Source organism: Coffea eugenioides, chromosome 2 (genome assembly GCF_003713205.1).
Source record: "Coffea eugenioides isolate CCC68of chromosome 2, Ceug_1.0, whole genome shotgun sequence".
NCBI lineage: Eukaryota > Viridiplantae > Streptophyta > Magnoliopsida > Gentianales > Rubiaceae > Coffea > Coffea eugenioides.
This window is the reverse complement of record NC_040036.1, coordinates 1,719,376-1,737,567: the sequence shown is the minus strand read 5'-3', so window position 1 is coordinate 1,737,567 and position 18,192 is coordinate 1,719,376. Positions and strand designations below refer to the sequence as shown.

General features: G+C 37.5%; 2 protein-coding genes across 2 annotated transcripts; one reads left to right on the top strand and one right to left on the bottom strand.

Annotated features, from left to right (window-relative positions):
• The first annotated feature begins 9,911 nt into the window (after positions 1 to 9,911).
• Positions 9,912 to 12,677, top strand: LOC113760679 (reticulon-like protein B2). The gene is made up of 5 exons (XM_027303357.1): positions 9,912 to 10,329; positions 11,284 to 11,464; positions 11,547 to 11,688; positions 11,891 to 11,960; positions 12,066 to 12,677. Exons 1-5 carry the CDS (start codon positions 10,122 to 10,124, stop codon positions 12,233 to 12,235), a joined length of 771 nt encoding a protein of 256 aa, XP_027159158.1. The 5' UTR covers positions 9,912 to 10,121; the 3' UTR covers positions 12,236 to 12,677.
• A 1,066-nt stretch (positions 12,678 to 13,743) lies between these two features.
• LOC113760678 (F-box protein At5g52880) lies at positions 13,744 to 17,736 on the bottom strand. Its single transcript, XM_027303356.1, has 6 exons — positions 17,181 to 17,736; positions 16,305 to 16,459; positions 15,688 to 15,775; positions 15,413 to 15,552; positions 14,896 to 15,041; positions 13,744 to 14,056 (listed from the first exon to the last, which is right to left on the bottom strand). Exons 1-6 carry the CDS (start codon positions 17,369 to 17,371, stop codon positions 13,946 to 13,948), a joined length of 831 nt encoding a protein of 276 aa, XP_027159157.1. The 5' UTR covers positions 17,372 to 17,736; the 3' UTR covers positions 13,744 to 13,945.
• Between the last annotated feature and the right edge of the window lie 456 nt (positions 17,737 to 18,192).

The following is an 18,192-nucleotide window of genomic DNA, read 5'->3' as shown; positions in this document are numbered from 1 at the left end:
TTTTATGTGGATTGATAGGTTGAGGAATGAGAACAGGGGGTTGGGGGAAGGGAAGGAGGGCAAAGGCAGTAAGGGGGTAATGGAGGATAAGAAGAAGCTGGGAAAGCAGGGGGGAAAAGAGAAAGGAGTGTATAAGGCAAGCAAAAAATGGAAAAGGTTGGTTCTGGAAGTCAGTAGGAGAAGGCCTCTAGTCGAAGTTAATGAGGTGGAGGGGGGGAGTGAGAGGGGGAAAAGGAAGATAGAGACTATAGATTGGGAGGAGGGAGGGGAACAGGAGGGAAAGGAGAATAAAAAGAAGATAAGGGCAGATGGGGAGAGCTGTGTGGGGATGGAAATAGCTGAGGGTTTGGAGTCCACCCTTATTGGGGCTTCAAGTGATAAATGAGAGCTATGGTGTGGAACTGTCGAGGTGTGGGGAGCCCCTTGACAGTTCCCCAGCTGAGGGAGGTCATACGACTCCACTCTCCATCTTTGGTTTTTTTGTCAGAAACAAAAAAGAAAAAAAGTTTCTTAAACAGTGTTAAACAATGGATTAAATTTGATAATGTTTTTGTGGTTGATCCAGTAGGATTGGCTGGCGGTTTGGCTGTACTATGGAAACAGGAACTGAAGGTGAAAAAGGTGCTTTTTACCAGTTTCACTATAGAACTACTCATTGATGATTGTGAGGTTGGTGCTGCATGGTGGTGTATTTGTGTCTATGCGAGTGCAAATGCTAGTGTGAGGAGAGAGCAGTGGGAGGTCTTAAATAGAAGAAGATGCATTTGGGGGGAGTCCTGGGCAGTAATGGGGGACTTGAATGATATTACTTCAAATGCTGAAAAGTGGGGAGGCAGGGAGAGAGGGGATGCAAGTTTTCATGATTTTACCTCTTTTATCAATGGCAATGAGCTGGTAGATATTGGGTTTGAAGGTGTTCCTTGGACCTGGTGTAACAACTGGAAGAGTGAGGGGGAGGTGAAGGAAAGGATTGATAGGATTCTGGGAAATAAAGGGTGGATTAGGAGGTTTGAGAAGGCAAAATGCACACACTTAGAAACTGAGGCTTCTGACCACTGTATTCTGATATTGGATACTAAGCCTGAAAGGGGAAGGTGGAAGAGGAGGTTCATGTTTGATAAGAGGTGGTTACAACATGGAGATATTGAAAAGGTTATAGAAGGAGCTTGGGAGAAGCAGCAGGGGGGGTCAAGGATGTATATGGTTCAATCCAAGATCAGGAAAGTCAGAGTGGACTTGCTGAGTTGGAGTAAGCAGAAGTGTTGTAACTCAAAAAGTTTGATTCAAAAGGTAAAGCAGGAGATCAAGGAGGTAAAAGAGGTTAGAGGTGATGGTTACAGAATTAAGCTAGCAAGTCTGAAAAGGAAGCTGGCAGAGGCGTATAAACTGGAGGAGACATATTGGAGCCAGAAGGCTAGGGTGAAGTGGTTGCAGGAAGGGGATAAAAATACGAGCTATTTTCATGCTAAGGTGGTAGGGAGGAGGAGGATGAATAGGATCAGTGTGCTGAAAAATAGGAATGGAGTGTGGTGTAAGGATGATGAGGAAACATGCCAGGAGATAGTTGCTTATTTTCAGCAGATATATACGTCTGAGAGACCTGAGGGGTTTTCTGAGATTCTAGATGGAATTCCACAGACCATCACTGCTGAGATGAACAGGGAGCTTACCAGGAAGGTCTCAGAGCAGGAGATTTGTCAGGCAGTGTTTTCGATGCATCCTAATAAGTCTCCTGGACCAGATGGTATGTCACCAATCTTTTTTCAAAAATTCTGGTCAATTTTAAAATTTGATATCATTCGTGCTGTTAATAGCTTCTTTGATTCTGGATTCATCCTAAAGTCTATTAATGAGACTCTTATTAGTCTTATACCCAAAACTGCATCACCTAGCACTATTGCAGATCTTAGACCTATAAGCCTGTGTAATGTGTTGTACAAAATTATCTCCAAAGTAATCACCAATAGGTTCAAGCATGTCCTGAACTATTGTATTAGCTATTCTCAGTCTGCCTTTGTTCCTGGGAGGCAGATTTTGGATAATGTACTGATAGCTCATGAGTATATTCATTTCCTTAAGAATAAAAGGACTGGGAGGGAGGGGTATATGGCGGTCAAACTTGATATGTCTAAGGCCTATGATAGAGTAGAATGGGAATTTTTGGCTAAAGTCATGTTGAGAATGGGTTTCTGTCCAAAGTGGATTCAGTGGGTGATGCAGTGTCTCTCTAGTGTCACTTATGCCATAAATTTCAATGGAGAGAAGAGAGGTTTTGTTAGGCCAACAAGAGGATTGAGGCAGGATGATCCTTTGTCTCCTTATCTATTCCTGATATGTGCTGAAGGTTTTTCTTCACTGTTGAAGCAAGCAGTTGTGCAGGGGAAGCTGACTGGGGTGAGGATTGCACAGGAAGCTCCTAGGCTATCCCATCTATTTTTTGCAGATGACTCCTTGATCTTCTGTAAAGCAACTGCTATGGAAGCTGGACAGCTAATGAGAATTCTGGAGGTATACATGGAAGCTTCGGGACAATTGATCAATATTGAGAAGTCTTCTTTGTTTTTTAGCAGGAATGTGATGAGTAGACATAAGGCAGGAGTCATGAGGGAGCTGCAAGGGATGAAGCAGGTTCAACAGAGTAGGTACTTAGGACTGCCTTTGGTCATTGGAAGGTCCAAGAGGCAGACTTTTGATTTTATCAAGCAGAAAACAGTAGGCAGATTGAATGGGTGGAAAGAGAAGCTTTTGAGCCAGGCTGGGAAGGAGGTGTTGCTCAAGTCAGTTATCATGGCATTACCTATCTATGTAATGTCATGTTGTATGATTCCAAAGGATTTGTGTAGGAAAATTAGCTCTGAGATGGCAAGGTTCTGGTGGGGTCAAAAGGAAAAGGAGCACAAAATCCACTGGTTGAGTTGGGGAAGGTTGGCTGATGGGAAGGCAGAAGGGGGATTAGGATTTAGGGAGTTGCATGAGTTTAATCTGGCCTTACTGGCAAAACAACTCTGGAGGATCTTAACTAGGCCAAACTTGCTGATGAGTAAGGTTATGAGGGCAAGGTATTTTAAGGGAACTTCATTATGGGCAATGGAAAGTCAGAGTATGGATTCCTGGTATTGGAGGAGTTTACTAAAGGCAAGGGAATTACTGGAGGTGGGGATTAGGAAAAGGGTGGGGGATGGGAAGTCAATTGATATTTGGAAGGATAGGTGGTTGCCAAATACTGGGAATGGGGAAGTTAAAACTCCAAGGACTGAAGGGATGACTGTCCAGTGGGTGAGTGAGCTCATTAAAGATGGGGAGTGGGATAGGGAGCTAATTGCGAAGGTGTTTGAAGAAAATGAGGGGAAGGATATAATGAGGATACCTCTGAGTGTATGTAATATGAAAGATAGGATATATTGGAGTAAGTCTAGTACGGGTGAATATACTGTCAAGTCAGGTTATAAGCTGGCAAAATGTATTAGGAAGGAAGTGGTTTATGACAGGAGCAATGCTGAGTCAAGTAGCAGCCGGAAGTGTTCAGCTCAGAGCTGGAGCTTTCTGTGGGGATTAGATTTGAAGCAAAAGTTGAAGCACTTCATTTGGAAATGCCTACAAAATATCCTACCAGTGAATGCAAGCATAAAGGCAAGGTGTGCTAAGGGGGATCATATGTGCAGGTGCTGTGGGGAGCATCCAGAGACTGTTGAACATCTGCTGTTTTTTTGTGACCATGCGAAGGTTATTTGGGGAGTGGCACCTGTAAGCTGGGAGGGTCTGGTGAATCACAGAGATAAGTTTTGGCATTGGTGGGAGGAGTTGAAAGATGCAGTGCATAAGGAGAAAGGACAGGAGCGGATTGCCTTGACAATAAATCTGTTGTGGCAGATATGGAAGTCTAGGAATGCGAGGCAGTTTGAAGCTAAGGTGAGGGACCCTATGACAGTTGTCCAGAAAGCTGTTGTGGAATGGAGGGAGTATCAGGATGCTCAGGTGAAAGAGGGGGAACAAATTAGAGGTAGTAGGGTGGGGGAGGAGGAGTTGAGTGAATGGAAGGAACCAAAGGTGGCATGGGTCAAGATAAACTCAGATGCAGCTGTTCATCAGAACAAGGATAGAGCTGGTTGGGGACTGGTTGCGAGGTCTTGGCAGAAGGAGCTGATTGGAGCTTGGGCAGTGCCAGGTATAAGTTGTTCCAGTCCAAAAATGGAGGAGGCGCTGGCTCTAAGAGAAGCTATGCTTGTGGCCAAACGACAAGGGTGGAGAAGGGTTGAGTTTGAGACAGATTGTAAGCAAGTTGTTGATAGGATAAATAGTGGAGAAAATGATGTAGATATTGCAACTGTACTTTCAGATATAGAAAAGCTGAGGGTCAGTTTTTATGAATGTTGCTTCTCCTTCACTAGAAGGAAAAGTAACTCTGTTAGTCATCAGGTAGCTAAATTTGCTACAAATTTGAAAGAAACTGCTGAATGGAAGTCAGACTTCCCAGGCTGGTTGCTTGAGTTGGTACAAGCAGATTGTAGGGGCAGTTGCTCCAAGAATTGTAATCTGAGTTAGTCTATAAATGAAATGTTGTCGTTCTTGAAAAAAAAAAAAAAAAAGACTCCTGAACGAAAATAATTTTCTATTTTTTTCGTGGTCCTTTTCTTCCTCCCGAAACGTCGCCTTCCCCAACACTCTACTCAGTTCCTTGTGCAGCAAACACATACAGTAGTTATCATGTTTTGAGTGGTCACTGATACCAAATTTTTTCTGCAACACAAAAAAAGGCTTTGATACATTTGGCTAGGTTTTGAAGCAATGTGTATAACAACTTAAATACGCCTTGGTAGAAAAATATGCGTCGCCTGGTAAAATTGTGTACGCCCTACAGGCTTAGGAAGTAAACAGCTCCATGGAGATTTTGTGGACACTGTTCAATCAAAATATCAAAACGTCAACCCAAGGGTAATATCTATAGATGAAGAAGCTCCCGGGGTCCTTCCGTGCTTTTTTTTTTTTCTCGCAACGATAATATTTTTATATCATAATTTATTTTAATTTAGGAGGGAAGAGGAAATAGACGGGAGTAGAAACTCCACGGAGAAAATCGGAAAAAAATCAATGAAGACAGCCCACATAGGGTGACTTCATTTGGTAGTGATGGCGGGTCCTCCCATGCACGTAAGACAAATTTATAGTATTGAACAAGACCAACGTAAAAGAAATAAAGACACCACAATCAAACAAAAGAACAGGAACAGGAACAGGAAAAGGACCTTCCGATATATAGTCCCCAATTTAGTGGTCTTGGTTGGCTCCTGAGGCGAAATTCAAATGGAAATGGATCATGTCTTGCGGGAATAAATTCTGAGAGTAATGTAATGTATTGAGTTTTTATTGACGACAGAACAGCCGCTTTGTTTTATTCTTTTGAATTCCAATTTTTAAGCAATCATTCATTCCACTTGATGTTGGATTGATTTGAGTGCTTTCTCATCTTTTGTTCGTTCAAATTTGAAAGGTCCTAATCTCTGAATTTTGGTGCTTCTAGAAAATCACATACAGATTATGCTAATAGATTAGCTCGTTCTGGGTCAATTATTTTAGTTGGTTATAAATTCTGATTACGGATAATCAATTTTTTGTTATTTTTGTTTTAGATTATATATTTTTTATAGCAAAAAAAAAGCTAAAATTCATAATTTAGCAAAGAATAATTTTTACTTATTCTGATTATACTTTATAATCACTTTCCATAATCTGACTTTGACAAAAATCTTAAGCAAATGAGAACGAGCACTTTGTATGGGTCAAAGAGTACAAGTTGACGTTTCAATCTTTTTTATTCTATTTATAAAAATTTTATCAGGGAGGGATAGGAATTTAAGAAGCGATGAGAGAGAAGATGGATTTGAATCCAGTATTTCTAATTTTTAGTTTCAATCACGTGTGATTGCAATGCCAAATTGTGTATCAATTATAAAACTGTGTCTACAACCCAAAAAAAAAAAGATATACATATAAAATTTTTTTTGAAAAGGGTTATCAAAATTTAAAATTTCGATGAGTAATACCATAACTTGATTGAATTATTTATTCTTATGCTTCCTCTCTCTTCCAATGAAATCATTTCTGTGACAAAATTCATATAAATTTCTATCCATATGGATTAACTTTAATTGTTACACGGATCGATTTATTAATATTATTGAAAACTCAATATTTATTGACGTAGAAAACAAAATGCTAGATCTTTTGTCCTTAATTAAGTACGAATACATAACTAGGTTTTATGATCATTATAAAATTTTTAATTTTAAAAAAGAATATCTATAAAAAAAAGGAATATCTGTCAATTTTTTGACATGTGTTATAATATTTGATAAAACCTACTGTATAATAGTAAAAATACGTAAAGAAGTTTATTTTAAAAAAATTACTATGATGGTTAACATTTAGAATACATAAATTTTTTAAAATTAATATGAATAAACATATAGAGTCGTTATTAATTTCTTTATTCAAATTATTTATACTTACACAAGTTCATAATAATAATAACAACTATATTATAAACCCGATGGATCCAAATGCTGGTAGTCCATACATGCATGACAACGATGAACCGCCAATCATTTGCAATTCGGACTTGGTAATAATTGGGCTTAAACTAATGAGGGCAAAGAATGGATACGAGCCCAGTGGATTTGATTGGAAAATCCGGTACTTTAATACACAAGTTTCTCCGCCATCAAGGACTGGATAAGGATAATTTTTTTGGGTCATGAATCCCGATGTATAACTACTTTTAGGCAAGCGATTTACATGGACCATAGCAGACTGGAATGGTCTAGACTCTAGCCTAGCTATGGACGGAAACTTTCCCAATTTAATACAACTAAGCGACCTTTGACACTCTTCCAAAGCATATTCTTTTTTTTTTTCTTGTTTATACGATATATTCTATTTTACATCTATTTATACTATTGACCTCGAAAGCATATTTTATATCTACTCCTACTTTGAATAAATTCTAGGAATAATTTCAGAAACCTTCCTTGAGGTTTCTGACAATTTCACTTAACTCCCCTAGGGTTTGAAAAATTACACTTACCTCCCTTGATTTGATAGTTTTAGTAATAAAACATTAAAATAATATTGACTTGGACAATTTTTTAAATCAATACCAAAAAATGTCCTTGTGGAATGAGTTTTAATTTATTTTCCTGTACAATTATAAGATTATTTAGTATAATTATAAGGAAAAGGTGCCAAATTTTTCATATTCATATCTACTATTTGATAAATAACTATAATACTAATTTTATTACTATGATATGATTTTTTTATGATATTTTTTTATGGATTTAGATTTATAAGATAGAAAAGAAAATGTTGAAATAATTTATTTAGAGTTTATAAATTTTTGGAGTAATGAGATTATCATAATTTAGTAGTGCTTTTGGGCAAATTCTTTTTGATTTATTGTTAATTTAATACCAAAAAAATAGAAAACAAATATCAGCAAAATATTGGATTACATAGAAAATTAACTCGTCAAAAGAAAATTACTAGTTCGACATTTGGTTATAATAGAAATCTAGGGGCAATAGTGATAGTTATACAGTTTTATTGGCGAAATTTTTTTTAAAAAAAAAAGAATAAGAAGGAAAAAAAATAAAAAAAATTTTAAAACTCGTTCTAAGTATAAGCATATCAAATAAGAGAATTTCATTAAAATATGTAAGGGTAAAATTATCATTTTAAATGACAAGAGAGGTATGTGTAATTTTTTAAATCTTAGAGGAGCTCAGTGAAATTGCTAGAAACCTCAGGGGAGGTTTCTGATATTATCCCTAAATTCTATTCCAAAGCATATTCTCGAAAATGTTCCTTGTGGCTAGTGCACAAAAATGGGGATATGCCCGAATAAAATTGTGGGAAATGCCTTCTTTTTTGTTTTCCAAGCCACTGAGTATTCCATTCGGAAGTGCTTCCACCTCAGGTACCTGCTGATTGATTTTTTTGAATGCGCTGTTCTTCGTGCTTCTGGGTAAAGAAAGTGTCTTGGCAATGGCTCCAGCAATAGTTAACATCCGATTTTCTGCGGTAATTTCTATACTCTTCCTTTTCTTGATCTTCTTTTCAGGAATGAAATTTACACGTACAGAGGCACAATTTTTTTTTTTTTTTTTTTGGGGACAAATAGAGGCACGTGTGTATAGTAAATTGATTATAATTGGCCTGTACTGTGGGTAAATTGAATTAGTATAGGAAACTATTGAGAATGCTTTAGGTTACTCTGCTCAAGGATGATCAGATATTCCTTTCCTTTCCAAATTTGGTGCCCAATTCATCTCTCTTTTCTTTCCAATTAAAACTCCTAAACGAGGAAAAAATCCTGAATTTTCATCTTTTTTTCTCTTATATTTCCTAAACCGCAGCTGTTCTACTTTGTGCCTAACTGGTAGCAGCATATAAGCATTCTTGGGATGAAGGTTGCTCCGAGTAAAACAGCTGATATGGGCCGGGTTTCATATTTAAAATTACTATCTAATTTCTAAAATTTAAAGATTACAACTTTCTCTTTCAACACTCAATTGGAAGACCAAGGTTTGAAAATCATCTTCATTCTTGATACTATAAAAACTACTCTTCTTTTTTTTTTTTTTTTCTAACTTTGGATGACCCCAAAATTAATAGTGGAAAACCCAAAAAGGAATTGTTGGTTGTAGAACAAGTTATACACTTCATATTTTATAAATCTCAACAATTTAAGAATGATTTAATTCAATTTAGTTACATAAAGTGGTTACGGAAAATATTAAAAAAATATATGTGCAGAACAATTGGAAGATGGTGAAGACATCCGTGTGTTAGTTTTATTAGTAGTAAAAATGTAACGATAAAAATTCCACTATCAAATAGTAACTTTATGTTTTTTTTTTCGTTATTATAATTGAATAGTTTCAACTTCTTATTCATCAAGACAATTACTTGTAATTTTCAGACAGACAGAAAATGGAATTGAACTTTAGATGAATGATCCTTCCAAAAAAAAAAATCTTCAGACGAATGATGTCCACTTTTTTTTTTTGGGTTTTCCACTGTTAATCCCAATCTTGAGGCCCAAATGCTTTGCAAATCGGTCCACCCCTCCTCATTGACCTGCTTCCGCAGAACTGCAACTTTGATTTGGGCCTCGCAAAATCCTGACACGGTTGGATACTACCCTGCGTAAACCAATGGCTCGGAGCATACACGTCCCGACAAACCGCACTTTGACGCCGTTTGACAATTTACTTCTATGCATTTAATTTCTTTTTAAAGACTACTGTGCTTTCTATTTTTTAAAAAAATATTTTGTTGTTTATCACGGTATTAGATGGTACGTTTGCTGCCTATGCTCATCTCCATTTTCTCTTTTTTTTTTTGGTTCTCATAAATGCTTTTTTCTTTCTTTTTTTAATATTTATAATCTTGTCAAGAAACAAGTTTCACATGATTGCAATGTAATATCTAATTTAATGATTGTGTCTTTTTTAAGTTAAAAATAATTGTTACAATATGAATTATCGATAAGTATAAAATAATTCAAATCTATTAATACAAACAAATATTAGAAATATATAATAATTGTTGTTCCTGTATACTGGTTGCTAAAGTTGTGTATATTTTATTATATTAATATATAAACTGAATTCTGTTCAAAAAATATATATAAGCTGCATAAAAAATACGTCGATTTGAGTTTGAAACTTTTATCCAAAAAAAAAAAAAACCCAATAGAGGATGAAAAGTACACACAAGAAAAAAGTCGGGTTACAAAGGCCGTTGTGCTCAACACCTAACGTCGTTAGGCTATCCTCGAAGAAAGCAACTGATATCTTTCTATTTTTCTAATGCCCGATCTTCATCGATTAACGATTTTTCCGAACCACCAGGTTCGTTTCAAAACCCGAACCTCAGGCTCGGAGATTTTCCCATTTTTAGCCCCCCGCAATATCACACAACCGGATATTCAAAAGCAAATCAAAAGCCGGAAAACCGCAGTCTCACTGAAAAGAGCACACAGCCCTGCGGGAGGGCAAAAGGCACTGATCGAGAGATCTCCACACCGGCGACTACAGCAGAATCGGTGATCCATCGAAGCAATGGCCGAACATGCTGGTGAACACGATTCAGTAGTCGAAACTGTGAAGGAGAAGATCACTGAGAAATTTCACAGTCACGATTCTTCCTCCTCAGATTCCGATGACGATAGTAAGGATAAGAAGCCGCCGTCCAAAGATATCAAGGCCAAGATCTATCGCCTTTTCGGCCGTGAGAAGCCCGTTCATAAGGTCCTAGGCGGCGGTAAACGTACGGAATTATCCTATTCATCTTATAACTCTCTAAATTTTTGTATCTACACATTTAATTACGTGAATTTGAGAATTGGGTTTAAATAAGAGAGAGGATGTGCCCAGGGTTTGGGCATACCTGGTTTTATTGGATCGTTCAAATCTACGTAGTTTTTCCCTACATTGGCCCACGATTTACTGTATCTTATTTTATGCGTATAATACTGCTAATTATATTGGTTGATTGAGAATCGCCGATTTTCAGATGATTAAGAGCTATGTCGTGGTTTTGTTCTTATTGTAAAATACCGCTCCAATTTGTTCGATTTAATGCTTTGTGCGAAGACTTTGACTAGTACCAATTTTTATCGTCATTTGGCTTATGCTCATATCCTGCATCATTTTTGTTTTGAAAATCTGCAAACAAATTCCTGGATCAGATTCTTCTTATTAACTTTAAAGTTTCAATTGGTGCAAATGCAATCTTACAGATTCAAATTTGAATTACAAGAATGCCTGATGAGTGAAAATAGGATGATAGATCTATGTTTGCGACCCTCTTCATACATTATAGATGACATAATGAGATGTTATCGTGCGTCAATAGCATTCTCCTTTGTTTATACAGCTTGCATGTAGTCCACCTGCAAATGTGTTTTTATTTAGAGTTTTACATTTTAAGCATATAGACTGTGGAAGTGCTTTTTTCTTAGCCCACATGGTTCATTACATGATTTCGATATCAAGCATTTGAAGGTGGTTCATTCCTTCATGCAAGAAAAAGGAAGTGGTAATAGCATTTTGTTGCAATGTGGTTGATTATTTCGGGTGGAACTTTTTCCCCCTGCTTTCTATTTTTTTTTTCTTTTTTCTCATGTTGTAGCTTCTCTTCTGCATGTATTTCAAATGTTTATATGCAAAAGCACAATCATGTTCTCATAGATTCTGACGTGGGAATATTCTTATCTGACAGCTGCTGATGTTTTCCTTTGGAGGGATAAGAAGATTTCTGCTAGTGTGCTCGGTGTTGTGACAGCAATTTGGGTGCTTTTTGAATTGCTTGAATACCACTTGCTTACTCTATTTTGCCACATTCTGATTCTTGCACTAGCAGTCCTGTTTCTTTGGTCAAATGCTTCCACCTTCATTAACAAGTATGTTTGTAGACATTTATCATACTTTCTACTGTTTCTATTTGGGTTTGTCAGAGAATTAACTTGATCTTTCACTTATTAGGTCACCACCACAATTTCCAGAAGTCATTCTTCCTGAAGACATAGTTCTGGGTGTGGCTTCTGCTCTTAGAATTGAAGTCAATAGAGCACTTGCTGCCCTACGTGAAATTGCATCTGGGAGAGATTTGAAAAAATTCCTTGCAGTATGTTATCTTCCATTGTTTGTGTTTTAACTAATATTTGGATTCATTAGTGTTAGGACTGAATGTGACTCCCACAGAACCAAACCTTGGAACAAATTGGAGGGAGAAGATTCATTTTAATGGGGATGGAAATTTAGGCCCTCCACCAACCGGAGTGCAATATTATAAATCTTTTTGCTGAATGGAACCTTTTATGTTTCAGGTGATTGCTGGCTTGTGGGTATTTTCAATTCTTGGGAGTTGCTGCAATTTCCTGACCTTGTTTTACATATGTAAGTAATAGTTTCTTAAGTAGCACTTCATTTACACTTGTCTGTCTGGTTTTGTTATTTACTTGTTGTTCTGATCCGGTTCTGTTTCCCTTTTGTTCAAAACAGCATTCATTCTGCTGCACACAGTGCCTGTCCTCTATGAGAAATATGAGGATCAAGTTGATTCCTTTGCTGAGAAAGCTGAGGCAGAGATCAAGAAGCAGTATGCTGTTTTCAACGCCAAGGTATTGAGCAAAATTCCAAGAGGTCCCCTGAAAGACAAAAAGTTTGTCTAGACGTGTTGAGGTGGCGAATGGTGATGCCATCCAATTGAAGTGTTTCTCTACATGTTGTTGTGACCTGTTACAATCTTTAGAGCATATGCTTACGCGCTCTTAATAGTTCTAAAGAATATGGTATGGTTGGTAGTTGAGTTCTAAAATATTGTTTTTGCCACAGCCGTTTCCATGGATTGTTCGCCGTGCATACTGAGAGTAAATTATGTTTTAAATTGGTTCCCCTTTTAGATAGTTTTTTTTCTGTTGCTTTATTATACATACTTGGACAAATGAGTGGCGAAAGTTTTGATCTGTGCTCATCTTGACGGTTCCCTTCCGAAATGAACCACTTAAATCTCTTCGGTACCGTTTGGATGTTCTTGTATTTTGTGACATGGGCCGGGGCCCATGTTTCTTTTCTGGAAGATGTTTTGAAAAATAGCCTTGTTTTGCCATTCTATTGTGAATTCCCGCCATTTCGAAAATATTTTACAATTAAAAAAACTGAATTAATTTTTTATGCACATTGATGGTATATGTATTATTATTGTTAGATGTATAAAATTTAAATTTTACATGTGTGTCATATATTTAATCATAGTAAAATGTACATACTGATAGTGTATATAAATTAATTTAAATTTTTTTTTAGGTTTTTCATTTTATTGCTGTCGTTCAAATGCGGTAGCGTCTGTTGATGTACTGATGCAAGTGGCTGACTGTATCGAAAGACAATTTCGCTGGACCTTTGGTTTGACAAAAATGGCCTTTAAGCAATGGAATGCCTGCTCGATTTTGGCGTGAAAAACAAAAGAGAGCTGGCTGGGGATGGCATTAGGATAATAAGCGAATGAAAGTTCGAACCATATCCAAGCCGAGAGACAGAGAGACCATTTTAGAAGAAACGTTCTACTCTGTTCTTAGGATGGCATGCATTTCGTTTCAAATTACTGTAGTCTTCGCGGATGCAACGCATAATCAATCTATCATTTTTCCAATGGTAAATTTCGACTGACATTGGACCTGTCAGGGGAACGCTTACAAGGTAGGTCAGAAAAGGTTAAACGTCAAAGCGAGGTTTGCAATTCTGCTTATGCCTTCTGAAACTCTTTTATCTACTCTCAAGTTTCAACTACCGTACCATATCAACAAAAGAAGTCATAAAATCATTTATATGACTTGGCTAACTCCTTTCCTCTACACAAATATTCGCCACTCAATAAATGTTTCTCCTAGAATTTTAAGATGCAAATTCAAAGTGGTTTTCACAATTGCATTCTGCGTTCGAAATGCTTGTGCATTTACGTTTGAGGAAAGACTCTGGGTGCCGATGGAACTTAAAAAGCTGAAATTGTACGGTTGATACATGCCACTTGATGCTGAAGGGTCTCAAGTTATTGAGCAATTACTTCACATTTGAAGTGTGTTTACGATGGAATAATTATCAAAGGGATTCGGATAAGTGAGACCAGGGGTAAGGCGGATAGTTGAAAGCATCAAGAACCAAGCTGATAAAGTAGAGAGTATGAAGGAACTGAGAGATCATGTATTACTAATCACATGCACCACAATCTGATAATGTTCCATTTACAGACCCAATATAGCAACGAAGGTCCTAGTATGAAGGTACGAATGGGATTAAGAATTTAATTATTCACCATTCTGTTGTCAAAAAATATACATTCACCTTCTATTATGTCTGTACTGCCACAGAAGAGGTTGGCCGATTTACTTGGCATACGCCCACATCTTAAGAACACACAGGTCATCTATATCAGTATCACTACTGTCTGAAGAAGACTCTGATGGAAGAGAATCGTACAATACGTAGTCAACAATCTGCATTTTACAAAACCTCTCCAACTTAAGCAAAATATCTTGTACATCGGAGGGTAATGACATTTAGTAATGCTCATAAACAAATAGAGTTATTGCATAGAATCATAACCTTTTTTGGGAAAAACTAATTTTTCTACGGTATCATCTCTAAAAATACCTAATAAATGCACCAAAAACAACCCTAATACACCTAACAAACATGCCCAAAAATAACCCCAAAAAAGCGCAAAACACACACTGACATGCACACATCTTCACCCATTCTCTAGATTGGAGGAGAGGGCTGGTAGCTGGTAGGGAGGGTTGAGACAGTGGGAGGGGAAAACTAAATTTTAAAAATTCCCCAAAAATTTTGAAACTTTAAAAACACCCCCAAAACATATCACATAAAGTTTTTCACAATGTAGATCTACAGTAAAGTTTCGAAGCTCCAAAAACACCCAACCCATAGGGGCCCTTAAGTTTTGCAACATGCTATGGTGGGTGACAGTCAAAGAACACAGAGCAAACTTAGGCAAAAATAACCCCAAAAAAGCGCAAAACACACACTGACATGCACACATCTTCACCCATTCTCTAGATTGGAGGAGAGGGCTGGTAGCTGGTAGGGAGGGTTGAGACAGTGGGAGGGGAAAACTAAATTTTAAAAATTCCCCAAAAATTTTGAAACTTTAAAAACACCCCCAAAACATATCACATAAAGTTTTTCACAATGTAGATCTACAGTAAAGTTTCGAAGCTCCAAAAACACCCAACCCATAGGGGCCCTTAAGTTTTGCAACATGCTATGGTGGGTGACAGTCAAAGAACACAGAGCAAACTTAGGCATCTATAATTACCTGAGCCATTGAAACTGGAATAACTTTGGGATTTGTGCAATCTCGTCCAATATGTGTATTATAACATCTAGTGTCGGTGAGCCACACTATTGAACTACAGTGCCAACAGTAGCCCCTGTATGGTGCAACTTTCTTCGACGATACTTCTGAAATGAAAAACATGGTTGTGACTTCTAAAGAGAAAATGCATATAGGAAAACCAACTGGGAAACAAAAACAGTGCTGTAAAACATGGCCTTCACGATCACACTGCACACCCGTATGTGGGGACTGCTGGGACAGGCTCGTACAGCACCTTGGAACTCATGAAAGAGTATATTCATTGTGATTGTGAGCAACGCCAATAATTGTTGGAACCAAATAACACAGATCATAATTCACCAGAGGACATTAGAGATAAAATACTTCAAGCCTAACTAGGATTTCAATTACTTTCAAGCACCTTAAAATTCTCTTCTTGTCAAACAAAACATGAGCCAGAACATCGTTCTCCTTTTTACAAAAAGTTCAGACCTACCTTGATACACTCTCTTGAAGTTTTCTCTGATACAGATGTCACTTCCAGTTACCGTATCAGTGTATTTATCAGAACCACCAAAGAAGTTGACATACAGTGACTCCCATAGATGGTTGTCACATGCTGCAGAACTCCATGACCTGCAAATTGACCATACCGCGGAGTAACTGTCAAATGATGGATCATAACTGAAATCATGTGTAACATCAAATACCAAATATGTGAACCTAAGTTCTTGGTCACAAAGAAAATGTCACGGCCTAAAGGGAAAGTACCTGCAGACCATTGCAGCTGAAACTAAAGACTGCAAATCTAAGTAACTGAAGACATGTATAAGGATATCTTCAGGAAACTGGCATGGGCCTGAAACAGCACCACAAAATTAGTAAAATGGCAAACCAATATGAGCCAATAAAAGAATTTGCAAGATTTATATAACCATCGGCTACTAAGCAAAAATTTGGTGTGATTGGATGTCTACAATGGAAGATCCTACCTATTTTAGCGTAGGATGTCCAAGAAGCACAAATAATTTATTTATTTATTGTTACCTACAGGTCACTTTTCTGCCACTTTCCTCAACTACACATTGACACAGCATTCAACACAGGTATACGAGCCTATGATGAACAAGCAACGAGAGTCTTGCAGGAAAACAATGTACAAGTACATGGTTGTACAATATCTCAGCAACGAGATGCATGTCATTAACTTGTTATACAGGTCAGTGATGGGAATTATGTTCACTAGCTGGACAAAATTCCAGGCATCTTTGAAAAAATGAACACGACAACAATTAATAACAAATTTCAAGATTGTTTTCTTTCTCAAGAAAAAGATTCACTATGTTTATGTTTCTCACACAACACAGTATATTCTCAGTTAAAAATACCTTCTTCCTCTTGTTGGGCTTTATTACGCCTCTTAGAAGATACGATGGCATGTTTGAATTCTGTGACTGCCAACACCTTCTTTTGTTTTGGAAGAGTAGACTCGGCATTCTGGAGGAGGAGATTAGCTGCTGAGATGGCATTTTGCGACTGTACCCTATAGTTTAAACAAATTATTCACATAAGAAATGTTGCTCTTCAATCCTAAGTACTAATTCATGTGCAGCAAGGGAACTCCCAGATCAACCTAACTGCGGGTAAGAGGGCTTGATTATGTCTTGGTAGTTCACACAAAAATATTACCATGACAAACAATGATCCCTAAACTCCTCTGTACTTGCTATAAATCAGCGTCCAATTCAAGGCCATCCCTCTGTTTTTGCTTTTTCATTTCTGAAAATGCAACACGATGATTCTATGAGATAGTTTTTGACTTGTGCAAAATTGCATTGGAAAGTTATCAAATACTGCCACCCAGAAATCCATGTAACAGCTACTATCTTATTGTGCACAGCAATATGATAAGCCATTAGCCTCTAACTTCTCTCTTGACACCTGTTCAGAATGAAAATGCTACTGTAGAAAAATATAAAAAAAAAAAACCACAAACTTTCATCCTTAGTGCCTATATTGAGAACGGATGATTTTAATTTCTCCGAGTTTCAGCCAAATATGCAGTGACATCACCTTCAGAATCAAAATTTGAAAAAGGGCCCAATTTATATCTGGTACAAGTAGCAATCAATTCAAATCACTAACAAAACCAAAACAGAATCTGGAATAGCAAAAGCACAAAAGAAGAGACGAAAACTGAGTTGAATGTTCGAGTAGGTAATGGGGAAACAAAAGGTAATAATAGTGCAAGGAGATTTAATTACTGTGGGAGGAGGCGGAAGGCATCGAGGGTGTCCTGGAAGAGCAAAGATTGCAGATTTTTTGGGGCTTTAGAGTAGGCTTTTCTGAGGATAAATGCCAGCTCCTTGCAGGCCAATGGGTAACGAGAGCAGCTTTGATTTGTTAAGGACTCGTGTAGCTTAAGCTCTTCATATCTTTCTTTTGGACATCCCATTTGATCTTGAGAAATTCGGTAATCCCAAAGCCAAAAACAAAAACACAACAAAATTAAGCGATCAATATCAAACACCGAGCAGCCCTACAATTTTGTCAAGCGAAGCAGACGAAACAGACCCACTTTCCTCCTCCTCCAACGGCCATCCCACACCGACTCTTGAACAGCTGTCTTATTTCTCAGAATCGTCCTTTTGGGGAAATTTTAAAGAATTCCGACACCGATGTTACTCTTTTCCTACAATGACCCGTTCAATCCATCCCTGTGCTATTGAAAAAATTCCCAATCTAGTGCATGTAAGTCGGCGCTCGGCGGCAGTCCAATTTGTACAGTTGATTCGATCATGTGCACCCGTCAATATTCTGCGAAGTGGCCAAATTAACCCCACAAAATCTCTATCACCTTGGATTCCTAAAATGCCCCTGGTCAAACATATAATGGTACAGTAATACAAATAACACCAGACAAAACGAAAACTTCATCTTGTTCAGGCGAAATCCCTCATTCTTCTATTGAGAAACTGGAAGAACTGAAAATAAAAATTCAATTACCAGTAACCAAGAGTTGCCAAAGACTGATTAATGTGACCTGAACATCCCGAAGAATTCAGTCATTTCGATAGGATCAAAGTCATCCGTGACTTGCCATTGGGGCCAGACATCTCCAGTAAAAAAAGAGAAAAACGTCTTAGACCGCAAAAAACCCTTGGAGAAATTCATAGGATGTAGAAATTACAAGGTGATGTTTATTCAAGAATTTCTTGTTAGGTTTTAAATGTCAAGAGGAGAGATTAACAAAAAGCTTAGAAATTTTAGATGGGG

Coding starts and splice junctions, on each gene's coding strand:
- LOC113760679 (XM_027303357.1), top strand. CDS start 10,122: ATGGCCGAACATGCTGGTGAACACGATTCAGTAGTCGAAACTGTGAAG. Junction 11,689..11,890: donor ATTTGAAAAAATTCCTTGCA/GTATGTTATCTT, acceptor TTTATGTTTCAG/GTGATTGCTGGCTTGTGGGT. Junction 11,961..12,065: donor CCTGACCTTGTTTTACATAT/GTAAGTAATAGT, acceptor TGTTCAAAACAG/CATTCATTCTGCTGCACACA.
- LOC113760678 (XM_027303356.1), bottom strand. CDS start 17,371: ATGGGATGTCCAAAAGAAAGATATGAAGAGCTTAAGCTACACGAGTCC. Junction 15,042..15,412: donor CTTCAAGAGAGTGTATCAAG/GTAGGTCTGAAC, acceptor TTTTCATTTCAG/AAGTATCGTCGAAGAAAGTT. Junction 14,057..14,895: donor TTCCAGTTTCAATGGCTCAG/GTAATTATAGAT, acceptor TGTAAAATGCAG/ATTGTTGACTACGTATTGTA.